Source organism: Alosa sapidissima, chromosome 4 (genome assembly GCF_018492685.1).
Source record: "Alosa sapidissima isolate fAloSap1 chromosome 4, fAloSap1.pri, whole genome shotgun sequence".
NCBI lineage: Eukaryota > Metazoa > Chordata > Actinopteri > Clupeiformes > Clupeidae > Alosa > Alosa sapidissima.
Genome location: NC_055960.1, coordinates 11990720 through 12009574, shown reverse-complemented (window position 1 = coordinate 12009574; position 18855 = coordinate 11990720). Strand labels below are relative to the sequence as shown.

Below are 18855 nucleotides of genomic sequence, written 5' to 3'. Positions count from 1 at the left end.
TGTCTCCTATGGGGTCCCGCAAGGCTCCATTTTGGGCCCTTTGCTGTTCTGTTTATACATGCTCCCCCTTGGTGACATCATCAGGCGATATGACATCTCTTTTCACTTCTATGCTGATGAGACCCAGCTATACCTGCCCTTAAAATCTGATAACTCCATTCAGCCTCTTCTGGATTGTCTCCAGGATAATAAGTGCTGGATGAATAATAACTTCTTTCGGCTAAATGATGATAATACAGAGGTCATAATTTTTGGTCCTTCTAAAGCTAGACCCCTGATTAAAGGAAAATTAGCCCACCTCTCCTCTTTTGTCAAGCCACATGCCAAAAATCTAGGTGTCATCCTTGATTCAGAGCTCTGTTTTAAAAGGCAGATTAGCTCTGTTATCAAGAGTAGCTTCCATCAGCTGAGAATTATTTCCCATCTCAAACCCTCTTTGTCTCCCAAGGACTTAGAAACAGTAATTCATGCATTTGTTACATCCTGGTTAGATTATTGCAACTCCCTCGATCTTGGTCTCCCCCAGTCCCAACTTTCTCGTCTGCAATTAAAATGCAGCTGCTAGGTTGCTTACTGGCACCAAGAAATACCAACACATCACCCCTGTACTGGCCCCCTTATACTGGCTCCCCATTAGTTTTAGGGTCCACTTCAAAGTCCTTCTGATTATTTATAAGGTACTGCATGGGTTGGCTCCCTCATATATTTCAGACCTCCTCCATCCCCTCTCAGCATCCAGGTCCCTTAGATCTGCCGACAAGGGTCTTCTCTCTGTGGCCCGCACCCGCCTCAAGCAAAGAGGCGATAGAGCTTTTGCGGTAGCAGCCCCACGTCTGTGGAATTGTCTGCCCCCAGATGTTAGACTGTCTCCCTCCATCACCACTTTTAAATCAAGACTAAAGACACCTTTACTCCTTGGCCTTCCCTGCTTCCTAGCTGTCCATCTCTATCCTCTCTTCTTCATATTCAAGTGTCTTCTGTACTGTTGCTATTTATTTGTTTAGGGCTGTCTATTTGTCTATTGTATTTCTGTATTTGTCTTGCTTACTTTCTCGGTGCTTGCCTTTTATATTTTGCTTGCTCTGATTTGCTTTTATTTTCTATTTTTAGCCATATCCTCCGTACAGCACTTTGGTCAGTGGAAACTGTTTTAAATGGGCTCTATAAATTAAATTGACTTACTTACTTACTTACTTACTTCTGTTAACTGGTACATGCAATCAAATATACAATATTCATGGCTCTGCATTAAGACAACAGGTTCCCTGTATGATGTCTCAGTTCAGGAGACCTCTGCCTTGATACAATAGTGGATTTGTACTTATCTCATTGATTTGTTAATCATGAGTAAGATTGTATGCTTTGCTTCACTTTTTTACTTTTCCACTTCAAGTATTGTACACAGCAAATTCATCAACTTAAAGGAAAAACAGTCTCATGTGTCATGAAATGCACTGAAAAATAAAATATTTAGGCCTAATGCTTCTGAGGGCCGTGTCAGTAGATTTACAGTAACAGACTTCAGCCAGACTATTCCTGACTCTTAAGCATCCAAATCAAATAAAAGGGCTTAAATGACAATGTGCAACGTGTGCATAAATGTGTTTGCATATGCAGCGGTAATCTTTCCCAGACCGTAACACAGAGAATGTTAATATTCATGTATGTCCATGTTAGTGATAATAATCAGAGTGAGACTAAGGTTATAGGCCCTCATTCACTGCAGACTGCAAGGTGAAGAAGGGCATCCATCTTCCTCCACAGATTTGCTACAAGGACAGGCTGAATGGGTCTAACGTTTTGACATTTCCGGATCTGTCTCAATAAGGTCCTCCTTTCAATTCGAAGACCAGTCCAGTGCTGCAGTATTTTGACCTTGTGATTTTTCATGACAGTGACAGGCATGTGAACTAAACAAACCCTTTTATTCTGTCTTCACAGATTTTGCAGTATCGAGGGTAAGTTGACCGCTGTTGTGCCTTCTGTGATTGTGTCGCTGTGTGGTGGTCAAAGTGTCAGTGTTGTGTGGTGGTGGCTTCACATTCCTCACAGACACATTAGTGTGCAGTGTACCTTGCCCAGGTGTACCAACTCTTAGCTCTGCCAGCACTGCCCACATCACATGTGCTCCTACTGGTGCTCCGAGTCAGACCTAACCTGGCGCGTCTGGCGACAACACACACACTTGCATGCCAGCCATTAATGTCGCCGGCTGAACCCTGTCCCCTCCGGGCGGCATTGCTGTAAAAAAAAATAAAGCGCTAGCTGTGGGTAGAGCAGGAGGATGGGGTGTGCATGTTGTATGTCAGCCCCGGCTCCAGCCTCCTCCAGGCTGAGTGTAGCATCGGCGGCTACTCCCTCGGGACAAGAGGCCGCCTGCATTACACAGTGTAAGCATCAGTGAAGCAGTGCCTGGCACTGAGTGCTGGCACGTAGCACGTGTTAGAATGGGCTAAGTGGCGCTAACATGTCCTTTAGAAATAAATCTCAACGCACCAAAGGGAAGGAGGGAGAACACCCTCAGCCTATAATGACTAGATGACAGCCGGAGTGTATCACAACAGCAGTAGCACAGCAGCTGCTCAGATATGGTGTGAATTGAGTGCAGCGCATTCTCCATGAAAAATGAATAGGTTAAAAAGCAGCACAGATGCCCAGAGCGGGAAAAACACGTACGTCAAGCAGCTATTAGTCTTGTCTACGAAAAAAAAAGGAGAACTGAATTTAACGTGTCTTTGTTTAGAACACTTAGTGAGAGTTTCTAATGGGAGTTGAACAGAGCTCATAAACAGAGTACATAAGCACATAAAAGGCTCCTCTCTTAGCAACTGTGTAGTTCAGCTTAACCCGTCAAATTTGCCCGCAGATAAATAATGAAGTACCTCAGAATCTCCAGCATAAACTTGATCATATTTACAAGACAACAAACTCAACTCAACCACTTTTAAAATGACTTTTAAAAAGAACTAGTATCGCCGGTGTATAAGTGCTAGTGACAGCACTACTGATAAGATAGATAGATAGATAGATAGATAGATACTTTATTGATCCTCAAGGGGAAATTCAAGATAACCTTCCTAGTGCAAAGAGAGTATGTCTTGTGTTGGTGTGAAGCAGAAAACATTCTAAGGTAGAAAACGCTAGGGCTGAAAAGATAAGTTTGTATGGACAGAGTGGACAAAGAAGCTTTGAGATGTTGAAATGAAATACATAAATGACCTGCCTGCCACACAGAGACTAACAGTCCTTTACATTGCAGCCACTGCACCTGACTTCGACCCTCCGACTGGATGGAGTAAGATCAGTTCATCTTTTCCGATTCTGACCGTTTATTCCCAAGACCCATTCCAAGCCATTCCAGTGGTTCTGTTCCTCCAGAGAGATGTGCATGGCCAACCCAGTAGCACGCAGCCTCTCCTGACGTCTGTCCTCTCCCTTGTCTCCTCTGTGACAGTCCACTCAAAGCACAGACGCATACACACCACTCCCAACAACAACAACAACAAAACAATAGATTTACATAGGGGGGGGGGGGGGGGGTCTCAGTACAACTACCAGAAATGTGTAGCACCCACCCATGTGCCCTACCACTCCCATAGCCTTTGGGCTTACAGGGAGGCTACACCTGGCACGTTCACAGAGCATCTGCTACACCGGGTATGTTCAATTGCAACAATTAGATTCCAGAGTAATCGATGGAACTGGCTACACCAGACGTGATAGTGGCGGCGTACGTTAGAAAAAATGACACCAGTCTTCGAAAAACTATATTTACGCTCCGCATGGAGCACTTCACTAGCAGAGTAGATTTGAGCTTTTCTTTGTCAGAAATCCCCCTTTGAGGGACTGACCTTATTGTATATGGTTACATATGATATGGGCAGATACTGTTTGTGTGTTGTACTGTATATGGGTGGTCAGTGTGGGCTGTGTGATGCTGTGTGTGCCCTCAGTGTCACACTTAACTGCTACTCTAATGGGTCTGGCGATCTAGTGTGATTTCCCTCGGACCTCCAAGGTCCCTGTTTTCAGCCTGGTTGCTCTTGTGTCAGAGAGTAATGAGCTCCCCGAGCCTTGTGTGTGTGTGTGTGTGTGTGTGTTCTGTGCGAGTTTGTTGTTGTTGGTTTTTTTTTTCTTTTTTTAAAATAATGGACATGGAGTAATTAATATTTCACACAGTTGTTTGTGGGCCAGCACATTGCAACCTCCCACGAAGCAGAACCTGTGATTCAGGGCAAACATCCCAAATGTTCTGTAAACACACATCAGGTCTGAAGTGTGTGTGTGTGTGTGTGTGGTGTCCCAGGTGGCATTGTAAAACTCTGCCAAGAGTTTTCTTCTCTCTCTACCCCATACCTACATCCTCCCATCCGACTCCTCCTCTCACTGTCTGGAGTGTGTGAGTGTGTGTGTGTGTGTGTTATGTGGGGAGACTGTCCTATTCATGCTGTTCTGCCGGTCAGCCTGCCAAGTCTGACACCTGCTATGGTTGAAGCACCGGGGCTGCGTAAAGAGATTAGAGGGGTTGTAATCCCTGCTGGCGTTACTCTCCTCTCCTCTACTTTGCTCTCCTCTCTTCACCTCTCCTCTCATCTCCCCTCCTTTCCTCTCTCCTCTCTTCTTCTCTCCTCTCCTCTCCTCTCTGCTCTTCTCCCCTCTACTCCACCCATGCAGATCCCGCAGATCCCCCCCTGTACAGCCTATAGATGCTCTAATCCCATCTTCATTAAATTGGCTCGAGTTTGGAGGTGAGTCATCAGAGTAGTGACATGGCGTCATGATGCTCGCTGGCCAGGGTCAGGTAAACAGCAGAGCAGCTGTTCTACTCTCTGTCCAGCTCAGACCTGATTGGCTGAGAGAGCGAGGGCTCTCTGGAGCAGAAAGAGATGAGCAGTTCGTCTCTTCATCAGTGCTTGCAATTCTCTCTCTTTTGACAGTTCTTTTGTTTGCTGAAGCCTCAAATTGACAAATAGAGACATTCTCTCGCCATAAAGGTCATTTTTTACCAAACAAAAAGAAACCAAAGCAAAGCTGTGCCCAGGCAGCTGCAAGCCAGAAACACAGTGATGTAGTAATAGAAACACAGCTCAATAACTCCCCTCAGAGTGCAAGAGACGAAATGGGGCTGTTTGAAGCACTGGAGGCATTCATCTCCGAGATGGAATGAGCCCTTGCTGAAATGTCAGTAAACTTGTATTAAAGCGTGACCTTTCCAGGATAGTCTGTTTGTTTGTTTTGTTTCTCACGCAGGGATTGAACACCCCCTGTAACGTAACACAAAGTGTATCCTGTTTATTTCCATGCCACTCTTCCATTTGTTTTCCACTTCTGTTTTTTTTTTTTTTTTTATATTCCTGTCGTGCATGGAGCGCATAAGACCACATCACAACATGCTCAGATGCAAGACAGTCGGGCGAGTTGGGATGTGCGTGCGTGTGTGTGTGTGTGTGTGTGTGTGTGTGTGTTTGATTGAAAGAGAGCAAGAGAAGGCTTACAGATAACTTGGTGCTCTGATCATATTTCACACAGCAGATATGTCTGCCTTCAAGTTTGTGGACCAGCCAGGGGGATTGACTGTGAGAACGTGGCTCACCAACAGCAGTGAGCTTTAGATATACGAGCCAAATGCCTACAGTAGAAACCCAGCTGATGGGGCCTGTGCTCAGCACAGTAAAAGAAACAGGAGTACAAGCCTCCAGGTGCCCGTGTGGAGTAAAAGAGTGAGGAGGATGTCAATAAGGAGCAAACCTGTTTATCCACATACACTGGTCTTGGCAAACTGTCTGAATTTTGAATATGATAGCCTATGAGATTTTTTTTTTTTTTAAAGGTACACTATGCAAGATTTTCCTCTTTACGGAGCCAAATCGATGTAAACAAACTTGTAATAGAATCATTCACCTAGCATAGCTATATAGCATTGATGTAGCGAGTCGCTACCGAGAAAAACAGCCATGCAACTATATCTACTGTGAAACATTACCTTGTCAGTAGATATAGCTCTTTGGAGATAGTTTTTGCCTGTTGTTAATCCTTCACCTCCACAACAAAAGCATTTTCATTGTGTACAGGAGGGATCTCGTGTGTAAGTCACGAGAAGATTGCTATTTACAACAGCAGAGTAAAATATAGATATATCGCAACTCTAGAGGGAGCTCTACAGTTACCCAAAATACCTAAACCTGCATAGTGTACATTTAAAGAAAACACATATACATGGCTGAACAAGAGAGAACTGATTCGGTTTCTGAATTCATCCTCTTTGGATGTTGTCTGGTGCATCATTAATGACTTCAGCGTGCCGTAGAAAGGGGGGTTAGGGGGTTGGTTGTATTAAATCTGACATCAGTTTTACAGATGAACCGCCTCACATAATATGTGGGTCTGATCTGAGAATATGTTTGTCAAAGTACTTCCTTACACACACCAAATGTCCACGTGCACGTCCATGTTTTTGAGTCAGGATAGTGATTCACGGTTGGTGGCTCACAGTCTTCACATGACTTCCAGAGCCACTGCCCTAAGACATGTCAGCTTGGCACAGGGGACAAATCGGGACTGACGCTCCACATTATGCTGCAGAGCATTCCATAATGGCAAAACAATTGTGAAATCTCTTAATTTTTCCTAGATGTCATAATCCCGCATAACCTTGTTCCTTACAGTTTGCCACCCGATTCCCGTGCTTTTTCCCCCCTGCTGTAACCCTGCCTTGGTTCAGTGTCCCCCCTCTGTGTCCCCCAACCTCTTTAAAAGAGAACAGTTTCTAAATTCGCTTCCTCTGTCTCTTGTGTCTTATTGTGGTCTTGGCAGATTGAGATCCGGGATATGAAGGACCCTCGCTATGGAGTGCAGCGGTTTCACTGAAATGTTGGTGCCTCCTCCCGCTCCTCTCTCTGTTCCTCGGGCTCCAGGCACCCCCGCCCTTCCCCCTCGCCCCTCCTCTTCCTCCTCCTCCTCTCCCCCTCTCCTCAGGTCAAAGTGTCTGACCTCAAGAAGGAGGCTGTTCACACAGCAGTTTTGTAATATAGAACTGGACAGGATTCTTGGAAAAGAAAAAAAAAAAGAAAAGGAGAAACTATTCTGTATCATTTTAGATGTTTGAAGAAGACCTACTAACAAAGAACAATGTCAGCTTTACAAAAACCAACACCTCTGGGAACATGATGACAACAGAGTATTGCTATTACGTGTTATTCCTATGATGATGATGATGACGAAGATGAAGATGTAATTACGATAATTATGCTTGCAGCAGCTGTAACCAGTTCCAATCTGCATATTTTATCAAAAGAGAAAAGTTAAAGATTTCTAGCTTTAAAAAAGAAAAAAAAATGGTTGTTATGAATTGCATATGTTCAAGCGCCTGGGTGCTACTTTGGAGACACATGAAAAAAGTACAAACCAAAAATCTGAAAAAAAAAGAGAAAAAAACTTTTTGTACAGCAGTGTGTAATTCTGTCCTTTTCTGACCGATTTTGAACACCCTATTTGTACCTGTGGTCCTCTGCCTCCGAGACTTCAGAGGGACAGATGGCGTATGTTTATTTGTAAATAATGTCTTTCTATGGAAACAGGGTACAGGCTTAAATAATTTATGCTATTTAAGTTCATATTCCCTTCCCTGACCCTTTCAAGAGTGTATTTGTCAAACTACACCTTATCATTATTGTTTCACTTCATATATCCTAATATGTAAGCAACCCTCCAAAAATATTATTCCACCATATACAACTGATTATGATGATGATGATGATGATAAAGACAAAAGTGATGGTAATATGTTCTACTGAGATCAAATAGTGAACATGTAAATGTGTTATCATTTACTATGTTTTTCCACTTTTACTGTATGATGTTCACAATGCAGTGATCGATCTAAAACATTCATGAGGTCAAGCTGTCATGGACACCCTTGTCTTGTTGTGGTTCTTACTCTTCATGGGTTGTCTGTGATTGCTGGGTTTCTGATCAGTTCTTGTGGATGTGTGTGTGTGTGTGTTTTTATTGTTTGTGTTCTTTTGTACCCCACTCTGTTTGGCGGAAATGCCCTGCATGCTGCATTCAACTCAGGCCCCGCCCTCATCACAGACTCCTGCTGGCCCCACAAGGACAGGCCTGACCAGACGATTATCAATCGCTCTCACCCTTCATCAGTCACGCCCCCTGGAGGCCACCACCACCTCCACAAACACACACACACACACATACACACACACACACACTCTCTCTCTCTCTCTCACACACACACACACACACACACACACACACACACACACACACACACACACACACACACACACAAGACTGTGAAGCCCAGTGGACCAGTGCCTGACTACACTTCCACAATGCTCCGCTCCTCTCTTCTCCTCTCCGGCGAGAAGGATGCCTCAGCAGTGGAGTGGTGCGGAGAGCGGCTAGCGGCGCTGCATTCTCTCTGCTTCACTGGGTGGTCTGTACTTTTCACAGCGGGACGCCAGCCCACAAACATTACGCACTGAGCCGCTCCACATCCTCAATGAACAGCACGTTTTTCAGCGTAGAGGAACCCCCACCACCCACCCACCCACCTATTCAACTGAGCTCTTTCCACACACACCCTCCCATTCTCACTCAGTACCCTTGACTTACAGTGTAAAGTATGGCCCAAAAACAACTCTGGTGCTTTCATAATGGTTGTTTTTGTTTTCTTTTTGCTTTGTTTTGTTTTGTTGTTTGGCTGTTCTGTTCAGATGGGAGAGGGGGGGGGGGGGGGGTTACTAACGAGCTGTCCTTCAGTTTACTGTCCAGCATTTCTCTTTGGGTGGCAGACTGCTCTAGAGTCAAAGCCTGCAGTTCTTTTGACAGCTGACCCGAATGCTGACCCCATCTCCCAACCACCCCACCACCCCCACACACGCACACACCACACACACACTTTTTGGTACCACATCGTCACGGCCACCTTAGAGCCTCCGGTTACTGTGTTGTCCCAGTGGATGTGGGTGAGTTAGCAGTGGACACCACAGCTAGGCACACCGGGGTTCCATCCACTGTTTTGGGTGCTCACCGTCTGGCCCCCTGGTCTTCGCATCAGCTGAGCCGGGTAGAAGAGAGGCCGTTGGGGGGGATTATCTCTAGAAGGTTCCAATGGAAGGCTGGCAGTTGAATAAGGTGCAGAGATGCAGAGCAGCAGACAGATGTCCATAGTCGGACACCAGGATGGTCAAGGCGTTCATTCTGTTAACGCCAGGAGGAAGACAAGAACTTTCACAGAGTTTCTACAATCCCTCTTTTACAATCTGTTCCTTTCTCTCACCCTTTTCTTCTGTCTCGGTTCGCTCATCATCAGTACCGCTGAGGACTTGTAAATGCAAACAATTCTATGTTTCCTTGATGGTATTTCAGTGAGTGTCAGTGTGGTTTTGGGCAACTGTTCTGTTTTTTTCTCTTTTCTTCACTTTGACCATCCACTCATCATTCAAGTTCGTTTTGTTTGGTGCCGTTTCTAATCTGCCACTGTGTTAAACCTGACCAGTGTGTAGGTTTGATCTCAGAACATGACCTGGTGTGGACTTCCAAAAAGAAGGGAGACATGTCACAGGTGGATTGTCAGATTGATGTACTGTAATTATGCACTAGTTATCTCCTCTCATGTTACTTTTGAGTTCTGGTGGGGTCATCTAAAGCCCTTGTGAGAGAGGGGGCAGGTCAGGCTGTATAAAACAAAGAGTAAAGTAGAGCCAGACTGCTCTATCACTGGGGAGAGGTTCCACTGCGTCCTTCAGAAAAACAAACACATTCCAGTTTGGTGTCAGAAAATGGCCAGCAGGGGTGTTCTGGAGAGTTCCTCTTACACCATTCGCCATTTTGTTGTGGTTTAGTTCCTGAACCCTTGTCTTTGTCCAGCACCGTATCATCTGTGGAAATGTGTGCAGGTGGCCATTCTGGGGATGGAGGAGGGCGAGCGAGAGACGTCACAGTGACGGGTTCCGCACCCTGTCTGACGCACGGCAGTCGCTGATGAGAGCCGATGCTCACCACGTGTGCACCCACCTCGGCCTCCTCACAAATATTTACGGAGAGGTTTTAATACGGCGAAGCCTTAGGTGGGCGCCGTGTGCCCTTGCAGCTGGATGGGGAGCTGGGCTGGAACGTCTGTGTTGTCCTAACGTCGGCCTCGGAGAACAGCTCCTCTCTCAAACTGTCTCCAGGTCCAGCGCATGCAGGAAGCCAGCCTCTCACCACCTGTCCTGCGGAAGAAACAGATCGGCCAGATTTTTTCCAACACGGTCCCTTACACCAGTCTCACAAAAAGCACACTCAGTACTCCATGTATGCACACACATGGGTAAGTGCAGAGGCAGGAGGAGAGAAAGCTATGGCAGATTACATATAAGGGCTTCCCTAATGGCTAGGGCCCTTTGCCATGGTAGCACTCGATACCAAGGGGAAAGAAAGGGGACACAGCCTGCACTTCACAATATAGTGATAACGGTGGTAATAATTACAATTCACTCAGTTTCTCAGAAAATGCTGAATATTTCAGACGGTTTCTACACGGCATTGTGAATGACAAAAAGCATCTCTGAAAAATGGAGGTGATTTAAAATTGATTCTAGGTTGAAAAAGAAAACATCTCTAAAAGACATTTTCTGGCTAAAAAAGCCTCTGCACTGTCACTTTTCTTTTCCACTTACTTTCTCATAGTTTACCATTATTTCTGTTTTTAATATGCCAAAACAAGATATAAAAATATGACAAACTGTGGACATATCTTATTTAACGGTATCTATCTTGAGTTATGATATGTAACTGCTGCATATATTTTTTCCCCTGTGGATCCTGTGTTGAATGCCTTTCTGTTCATTATTATTTTTTTTATTTATTTTCAATACAAAGTAAGATGCTGCCTGTTGTCTGTGTAATGAAAATGGAATATTTATGCAAGATTGTCAGCAGAGAGTCAAAGATGGAAGCATAGTCATCACCACTTAGCCATTGTTGGTGTTACTGTTTTATCAAAAAAGCAAGAAATAAATCAGTTGAATATCAACACACGTTTTTCTTTTTTAGCACTTGTGTCAAGAGGCTGTCTAATGTAGCCTTCTTTCAAAGATATATTATAATACAATAAAGATATTATAATAGGTCTACACAACTCATGTTAAAAGACTCAACATAATGATGCCCTCTTAGCTGTGAAATTCACCTCTTTGCTCAGTTTTAGTTTTCAGGTGAGTTTTATCTTACACTATATTTAATTTTCTTTTCCAACTGCCTTCAAAAGCATTACATTATAACAATATTTTCCCCACATGCACCCCCCACACCATGTACAATATATCCACATGTCTGCTATAAGCCGTTGGCAGTTATTGACACATATTACATGCTAGTGTGAAGCTCTGTGACTCAACAGCTGATCATTTGAGCAGGTGGATGAAGATGCTGCTGATGAGGATGTGTCAAACAACACGCACACACACACACACACACACACACACACACACACACACACACACACACACACACACACACACACACAGACCCACAAACACACACACATGCATACACACACACACACAGACCCACAAACACACACACATGCATACACACACACACACACACACAAACACACACACACGCACACACACACACACACACACACACACACACACACACACACACACACACACACACACACACACACACAAAGAGAGAGTGAGATAGCTGCTGTGCCCTGAGTTCCCCTGCTGACCCTGAGTCTCATCTGTTTGCAAGCAGCCAGCCGTACGGAAAGGCCACTGGACTGTCACTGATCAACAGTATCCGTCCTGACGAGACGAGAGTGTTCGCCTCGCTCGCCTGCTGCACTGGACTCATGATTCTCTCGAGTCACACATGCCAGCTACATGAGGCGACCGCGTCCCGAGTGGCTCACTGGCTCCACATTTGCCATTTGTGTTCAGCTTTAGGTAGGCTACGGAAGTCGTTACAGTTTTTTTACAACTGTTTACACACATTTTCAAAACTCTGTGTCTATTTTTCAAAACTCCACACACAAAATTCACGATTGCTCACACAAAATGCAAAATGCCTGAAATCTCCAGCAAAATGACACACAACATTGAAATGTCACAAACACATCTCGGTAACACTTTACTTGACAGTATCGATATAAGAGTGACATGACACTGTTATGACACATGAACCCTAATCCTAACTTCTAACCCTAACCCTAACCCTAACCCTAACCTGAGCACCTTCCGGGCAGTGCTGCCTTGAAGTCATTGGTGGGGGCCCAAAAGACCATATAACTGCAGTCTTTGCCAAAGCATGATACTCAAAATGTCTGTCAGAGGCATCATATGTCATGTGCAGACCCATTAGCCAATCAGGTACATCACCGTGAAACGCAAGCTTGTGGTAGTCTCTCCTGGCTCACCACAAGCAGCTCTACACCCCACTGAACTGGTTAGCGTCTGTGTTAGCATGCTATTTTTAGCCGCGCTTGTGGGGCACTGAAAAGAAGATGTGCGTGCATCACGTTAGGTCACGTGAGATTGTGCAGGCTTTTTGTTTTGCTTTTGTTGTTGCTATATGCGTTTGCCAAGATGGAGAGGAAAATAAGTGCAGACTTAAACTAAGGCTCTTTGCCCACAGATCACCCACCCACCTCTGTTTGTCAGCCTGAGGCCCTTCGCCTTAAAAGCCTGCGTCAGACAGCCAATCAGGAGAGCCTCTCTTGATTTGGGTTCTGATTGGGTGGGACTAGATGAGTGCATCTAAAGGTCAGAGGCCACGGCTGAAGAGAAGGTGATATACGGAACTTTCAAATACTGCAGGGAAAAGTCCAGGGAAAAGCCCAAGTCTCCACACAGCCCATTCCTCAGATAGCCTGTTTATAGCCAGGCAGACACTGAGACCCTTTTTCTCAGTCATGTACGACATGGTAACTCACATCACGCTACACGTTTCGATCGCCAGTGATTGCTGTACCCACACTGCACGGTCGAACTGCAAGACAGCCCACAAAAATGTCTGACATGCAATAAATCCAACTCTATTGGCCAAGAGCTTGAGCATTGATTGTCTTCTAATCAGGCATCATCAGCCTCTTCAAGCCGCATGACAAATCAAATGGGAATTCTGCCCGAGTGTAAAGCTTGCTAGGCCGATATTGTGTAGTTGGTCTGGGTTACAGTAAAATGGCTTCTCCTATACCTGTTTAACAAGCACTTGAGCTGGCAATAATTTTTTTTTTTTTTCTGCAGGCTCATTCACTGGACACAAATAACAATGATATAATGCTAGCCACACAGGAGTTTTAGAAGTCATTCTGTTGTTATTCACTGTTTACTTAAAAAAACTTAAAAGAATTAGGTCACTGGAAGTGAAACAGGAGCCCACAGAGTGAGATGGCGCGTGATGGATAAAGAAGAAAGAAGATAAAAAAGCTAACATGCAGGATGAAGTGAAACCGACAGAAAGAAACCTTTGAAAATCACACCAAAGCAAGAACATGAGAGAGAGGAAGGGGAGGGAGAGAGGGAGAAATGGAAAGAAAGAGAGAGAGGTAAAAAAAAAGAGAAAGGAGAGGGAGAGAGGGAAAAATGGAAAGAAAAAGAGGTTGAGAGAGAGAAAGGGAGAGAGGGAGCAAGGAGGGAAGGGGGTAGAGAAACAGATGGGCAGTCTGTCTGGCACTCGTTTTCAGAGGGCCATTTCCTGTCTGCTCACTGTGTTGTGGTCACTAGCTGCTGGACAGAAAGGCAGAGAGAGAAGAGAGAGACAGTGAGACAGAAAGATAGACAGAGAGAGAGAGAGAAAGGAACACATGTGAGGGAGAGAGAAAGAGAGAGAAAGAGAGAGTAGACAGAGAGTCAGCATGTGCTTCAGAGGGAGACAGGCAGAGGGAGGAGAGGAGAGGAGGAGAAGAGAGGAGGAGAGGAGAAGAGGAGGAGAGGAGAGGAGAAGAGGAGGAGAAGAGGAGAGAGGGAGAGAAGAGGAGGAGTGTCCAGCAGAGGCAGACAGTCCTGGGCGTTGCCAGAACATATGCCAACCCACTAGCAGGCACTAAATGGGCAGCCACACGGCTGCCAAGTGCACAGGGGAGGCGTGGAGGGCAATCGTCAGGTCCGTTCTCACTTTGATCACGCCGCCGTGGGAGCCTGGCATCGCCTTGGAAACCATGCCCGAGCCCGACTGGCGCTGAATGGATCCCCTACGCCGGCGCTTCGACCTCATTGGCTGTCTGGGGTCCAAAGCTGTGCACCTGTGTGGTCCAAGTGCTGGCTCCACACTCCCCCCCCACCCCCACCCCACCCGCCCCAACACACACCCTCTGCTAGAACAAGGGATGATGATGAGGAAGAATAAGCAAGAGCTTGAGTTGCAAAGGGGATGGGAGAGAGAGGGAGAGAGAGAGAGAGAGGGAGGAAAGAGGGAGAGAGAGAAAGATAGGGGGACATAGAGAGTGGCAGAAGAGGAGGAGGTCTTAAAATGATGAACTGGATCATTGCCTCATGGCCAGAACAAGACTCAAATGAGAGGAAATGGCAGAGAACAGGTCACTGCATGGTGAACACAAACACACAAATGCACAGTCAGAAGGTTAACCATGTCAGAGGAATGGAAAAGGATACAAATGTACTGGGCTGGATTCATTTAATGTGTGTGTTTATGTCTATTACATATTAACAAGCATACTGTATGTGTGTGTGTGTGTGTGTGTGTGTGTGTGTGTGTGAGTGAGTGAGTGTGTGTGCGTGTGCATTTTCAATCACACGGGTGGCCTATGTGTGTGGTGAGTGCCATGTGGCAAAGTAGCTCTGCGTAGCACGACGTCAGAGAGTATGCTCATCTGGGTATGTATGAATGAGTGTGTGTGTGTATAAAGAGAGAGCATATTTGTGCGAGAGGACGAGGTCATATGCATTTAGCACGCTCTCACACGTTGTGACCTTTTCACGCACACTCTCCGGTTCTGGTGAAATGACTGACACGTTTACTTTCCATCTGAAGGAACAACATGTGCTGGATGACTCTTTGAGACCACACCTTATCTGGGGCACAGATCCAGACCCACACACAGGCAGAGCGTCTACAGGAACACACTCATTCCTACGAGGCCTTATGGTATAATACCTTCAACGATGCAGGGATGATTTCTATAAAGGGATAGAGGCCATAACAACATGACCATAATGGAGAAGTGATATGTTGGTGGTCAATATGACACGCACACACGCACGCGCGCACGCGCACACACACGCGCACACACACACACACACACACACACACACACACACACACACACACACACACACACACACACACACACACACACGTCCTAGGCCTAGACTACCATAAATTATACAATTATTATACAATACAATCATTTGTTTTTAAAAGGTGCTATTTTTACATTTTCCCTGAGAAACACAGGTCCATGGAAGCATCAAAGCAACAGCCTATACTTCCGAAATCATAATGATTTTTGACATTTAGTAAACAACAAAATCAAGGGTATTTGATGATTCTCTCAGAGTGGTTCTTAAAGTGTTTGCATTGTTATTCAGTTCAGATTTGGAAATTGTTTCTGCAACCTTTTTATTGTATACTGTGCTATGCTCTGAAACGTTCCACAGTTCTTTTGCTGAAATGTTCACACACACACACGCACGCACGCACAAACGCACGCACAAACGCGATTTTCATTCTAGTCAGAAAGAACAGTCACTACTACATCAACTGAAAGCTCAGATGTGGTCCTGTTAGGCCATGTGTGTGTGTGCCTGCATGTGTGTGTGTGTCTATGAGAGAGAGAGAGCGTGTGTGGGTGTAAACAACACGCCTTAATTCGTCTCAAGGCACAGCGTACTATAGCAGATTTGCCTTGCTATATTAGCAGGTATAAATCAGATGTTATGCAACTTTGTAGCAAGATGCTGGCAGTGGGCTCAAAGAAGAGCTGATTCCGGTACGGATTTGGCTCTGATCTGGCATGACTGTCTGTTGCACAAACATCCCCATGCAAAAAACAGCATAATCTACTATGAATAATTTCAATTTTCTTCATTCCTGACATGTCACATTGCCAGCCCATAAGCTTTTATCCTTGTGTTACCAAATGCCTAGTGCTAGGCCAAAGCATGTCACAAGGAACCCAAAGTCCAAAAAATAATATTTATACATCTTAGTTGTCTTTGAGACTATGAAACACCCTTGATTGTGCCCTGAATGGCACACTTATTTGAAAAATGATTCCTTTAAAGAAACACAATTATTTAAAAACAAAAAAATCTTGGATACAAGCATCTGCCATATACCACCTTTCCATTACAATAAATTGCTACTCCTACACCCAACTTGACATTAAAGGCCACTATCTGAAAGCCTATTCTCACCATCATGCTTCTTTCTGACAGTGTCGAGTCAATGCATAGCCATAGGTTGACTGGACTACAGCTGTTTTATTTTTCCATCTCGAGAGACTGAGGCTAACGATCATTATCTCCCACCTCCAGAGAGCAGGACATAAAGTGTTCAGCCACTGTGCCCGATTTCAGATGTGCACCAGGCCATTCAAAATGTGAAAAGAGATAATTATATATAATGACTTCAAAAGTGTCTAATAACTTCAGGCATAGACATTGTGGTTGCTTTAATTTCTTTGGGAGAGCATCAAAGATTTCACCCAGCAGGAGGGGAGTAGCCGCTCTGTCACAACCCTCTGAGGACCTTATAAATCCCAATGAGCCAGTGTACTGTACCGGACAGAGGACTGATTTAATTACAAATCAATGTCTCACTCAATTTTTAAACCTGAAGCTCAGGCCTAAAGGCATAGTTCTAACAACTCCAAGGCTTTCAGTTCAAACCTCAAGGATCAAAAGGGCTGCGGTCTCTGTCTCTAAACTGCCTGAGTGAAATGTTAACTGCATTTGGCCTGCCAGTCCTATTCACACTCTCCATCAGCAATGAAATCGCACCGTCCCTGATGTTCCCCCTCTCCACATCTTCAAACAGGACACCGCTGTATACAGTAAGTGCTCGGACTACGGGCGTACACGACGGGCCTACGTCAGAGAAAATCCCACCCAGGTCTTTGCCTGTGTCCAATGCTGCGGGCCCACCGAACAGCTGCATGACTTCAGCAGCCGCAAACGGAAGAATCCACACCTGATGTCCGGCAGCAGACAAACAGGCAGGCAAAAGGTGGGCAAGAGCCAGGAAAAGAAAAGCTGGATGACAGTGAGGCATATGCCCAGGTCTACTGACTAGGACAGAAAGGGTAATGGAAAGACATGGAAAAAGGTGGAAAAGAAGCAATGTCAGAGAGAGAGAAAGAGAGAGAGAGAGAGAAGAGGAGAGAGAGAGAGGAGAGAGAGAGAGAGAGAAAGAGAAAGAGAGAGAGAAAGAGAGAGAAAGAGAAAGAGAGAGAGAGAGAGAGAGAGAGAGAGAGAGAAAGAGAGAGAGAGAAAGAGAGAGAGAGAGAGAGAGGAAAAAGAAGGAAAGGCAAATAAATAAAGGAGCATGGGCCTGAGAATCAGGATGTTTTCTCCAAGATGTCTTCCCATTTTCTTTTCCTCTCATCTCACAGGTGCTGATGAGACTATAAAGCCCATCTGGTGAGAGAAAGAGACAGAGCAGCAGCAGAGTGAGCGAGAGAGAGAGAGAGATGAAGACTTCCACACACTGACAGAACACATAAGAAGCATCTGGTGTCTGCCAGAAGGAAAGCTGTTAAGTCCTCTGCCTGCAGCTCTCTTTGGGTCTTCATCTCTCAACAGCAGACCTCACTCACCTGCTGGGCCATCTCTCTTCATTTTATTAATTGGATTTATTTTTAACTGAATGTCTTGACCATATTGGATTGATTTCTAACCAATCCTCTATAGTTGGTATATTCGTTCTCTCGAAAACCATCAGTTTGTTGTTAACATGAGTTGCTGGAGGAGGGTGTTCTTTATTTTGGTCCTTGTCATCTGTGTGAGCATTACGAGGGCAGCCGTGTCTCGTCACACAGGTGAGTGTCTATATGCACTGCACACAACAAATATTTCCATCTGTTAACATCAGCAACATTTTAATTAATTGATTGATTAATTCAGTTTAATTGAAAGCTTGTAATGTGTAGCCAAGGCCTCTGCCATGATGTTCAACTGTCTGGCGTTCACCAAAGATAAATAACGATATCAGAACTTTTAATGGGCGGTATTCCTAGAGCAAGAGCTGGCTTCTGTGTAGCAGGAGTCTCAGAAGGATTTTTCTTTACTTACCTTCTTACATTGGTTAATGTTGCCATCTGGTGGTCTTCCAAGGACACACATGAGAAAGCACAATTTTGGGCAAAAATGTGATTAATCAGAGAACTGCTCTGGTTTGGCAGTAAGCATCGCTATATATATATACAGTTAAGAACAAAATTATTCATACACCTGGCAAATATTGATGTTGATTTTTTTCTTGACCAATATGTTTGTACTGACTGAAAATGACACTGCCACATGCCAAAAGGTTGTAGGACAATGTGGTAGAAACATGGAATCAAAAAATAATCGTTTTTTTAATCTTTTTAAGAAAAATGCCATGTCCAAAATTATTCATACCCTTTTTAAATAGTCAATGGAAACATCTTTATTTACCATCAAAGCTCTCGAAATGGTTCTCATAATACCTACCAAGGCTCTCCATGTCTCCACGGTGATTGTAGACCGCACCTTTTTAGCAGCCATCTGAGTTTTGAGGCAGGAATGATTATTTGCCATCACTTTGGCCTTGTGCTCACTTTTTTGACTGATTGAGGTCTGGACTCTGTCTGGGCCACTCTAAAATGTTGACATTGTTCTCTGTTAACCATTTCTTGCCTGG

The 18855-nt window shown here is 44.8% G+C and overlaps 2 protein-coding genes across 4 annotated transcripts in view; one reads left to right on the top strand and one right to left on the bottom strand.

Annotated features, from left to right (window-relative positions):
- Positions 1-8716, top strand: part of lhfpl4a (LHFPL tetraspan subfamily member 4a) — a 40940-nt gene extending 32224 nt beyond the window's left edge. Inside the window, exons 3-4 of one of the 3 annotated variants that reach the window (XM_042090520.1) lie at positions 1942-1958; positions 6814-8716. In XM_042090520.1, the coding sequence (XP_041946454.1) occupies positions 1942-1958; positions 6814-6867 (71 nt within the window). In that variant the 3' untranslated portion in view covers positions 6868-8716. Of the gene's footprint in view, positions 1-1941; positions 1959-3259; positions 4595-6813 lie in introns of those variants that run through there. The other 2 variants (XM_042090519.1, XM_042090521.1) reach the window with 2 other exon arrangements.
- Positions 8717-15289: 6573 nt separating this feature from the next.
- setd5 (SET domain containing 5) overlaps positions 15290-18855 on the bottom strand; it is a 38389-nt gene continuing 34823 nt past the window's right edge. Inside the window, exon 26 of the mRNA XM_042090510.1 lies at positions 15290-15328. The gene's annotated coding sequence lies outside the window, so the exon portion shown is untranslated. The remainder of the gene's footprint in view (positions 15329-18855) is intronic.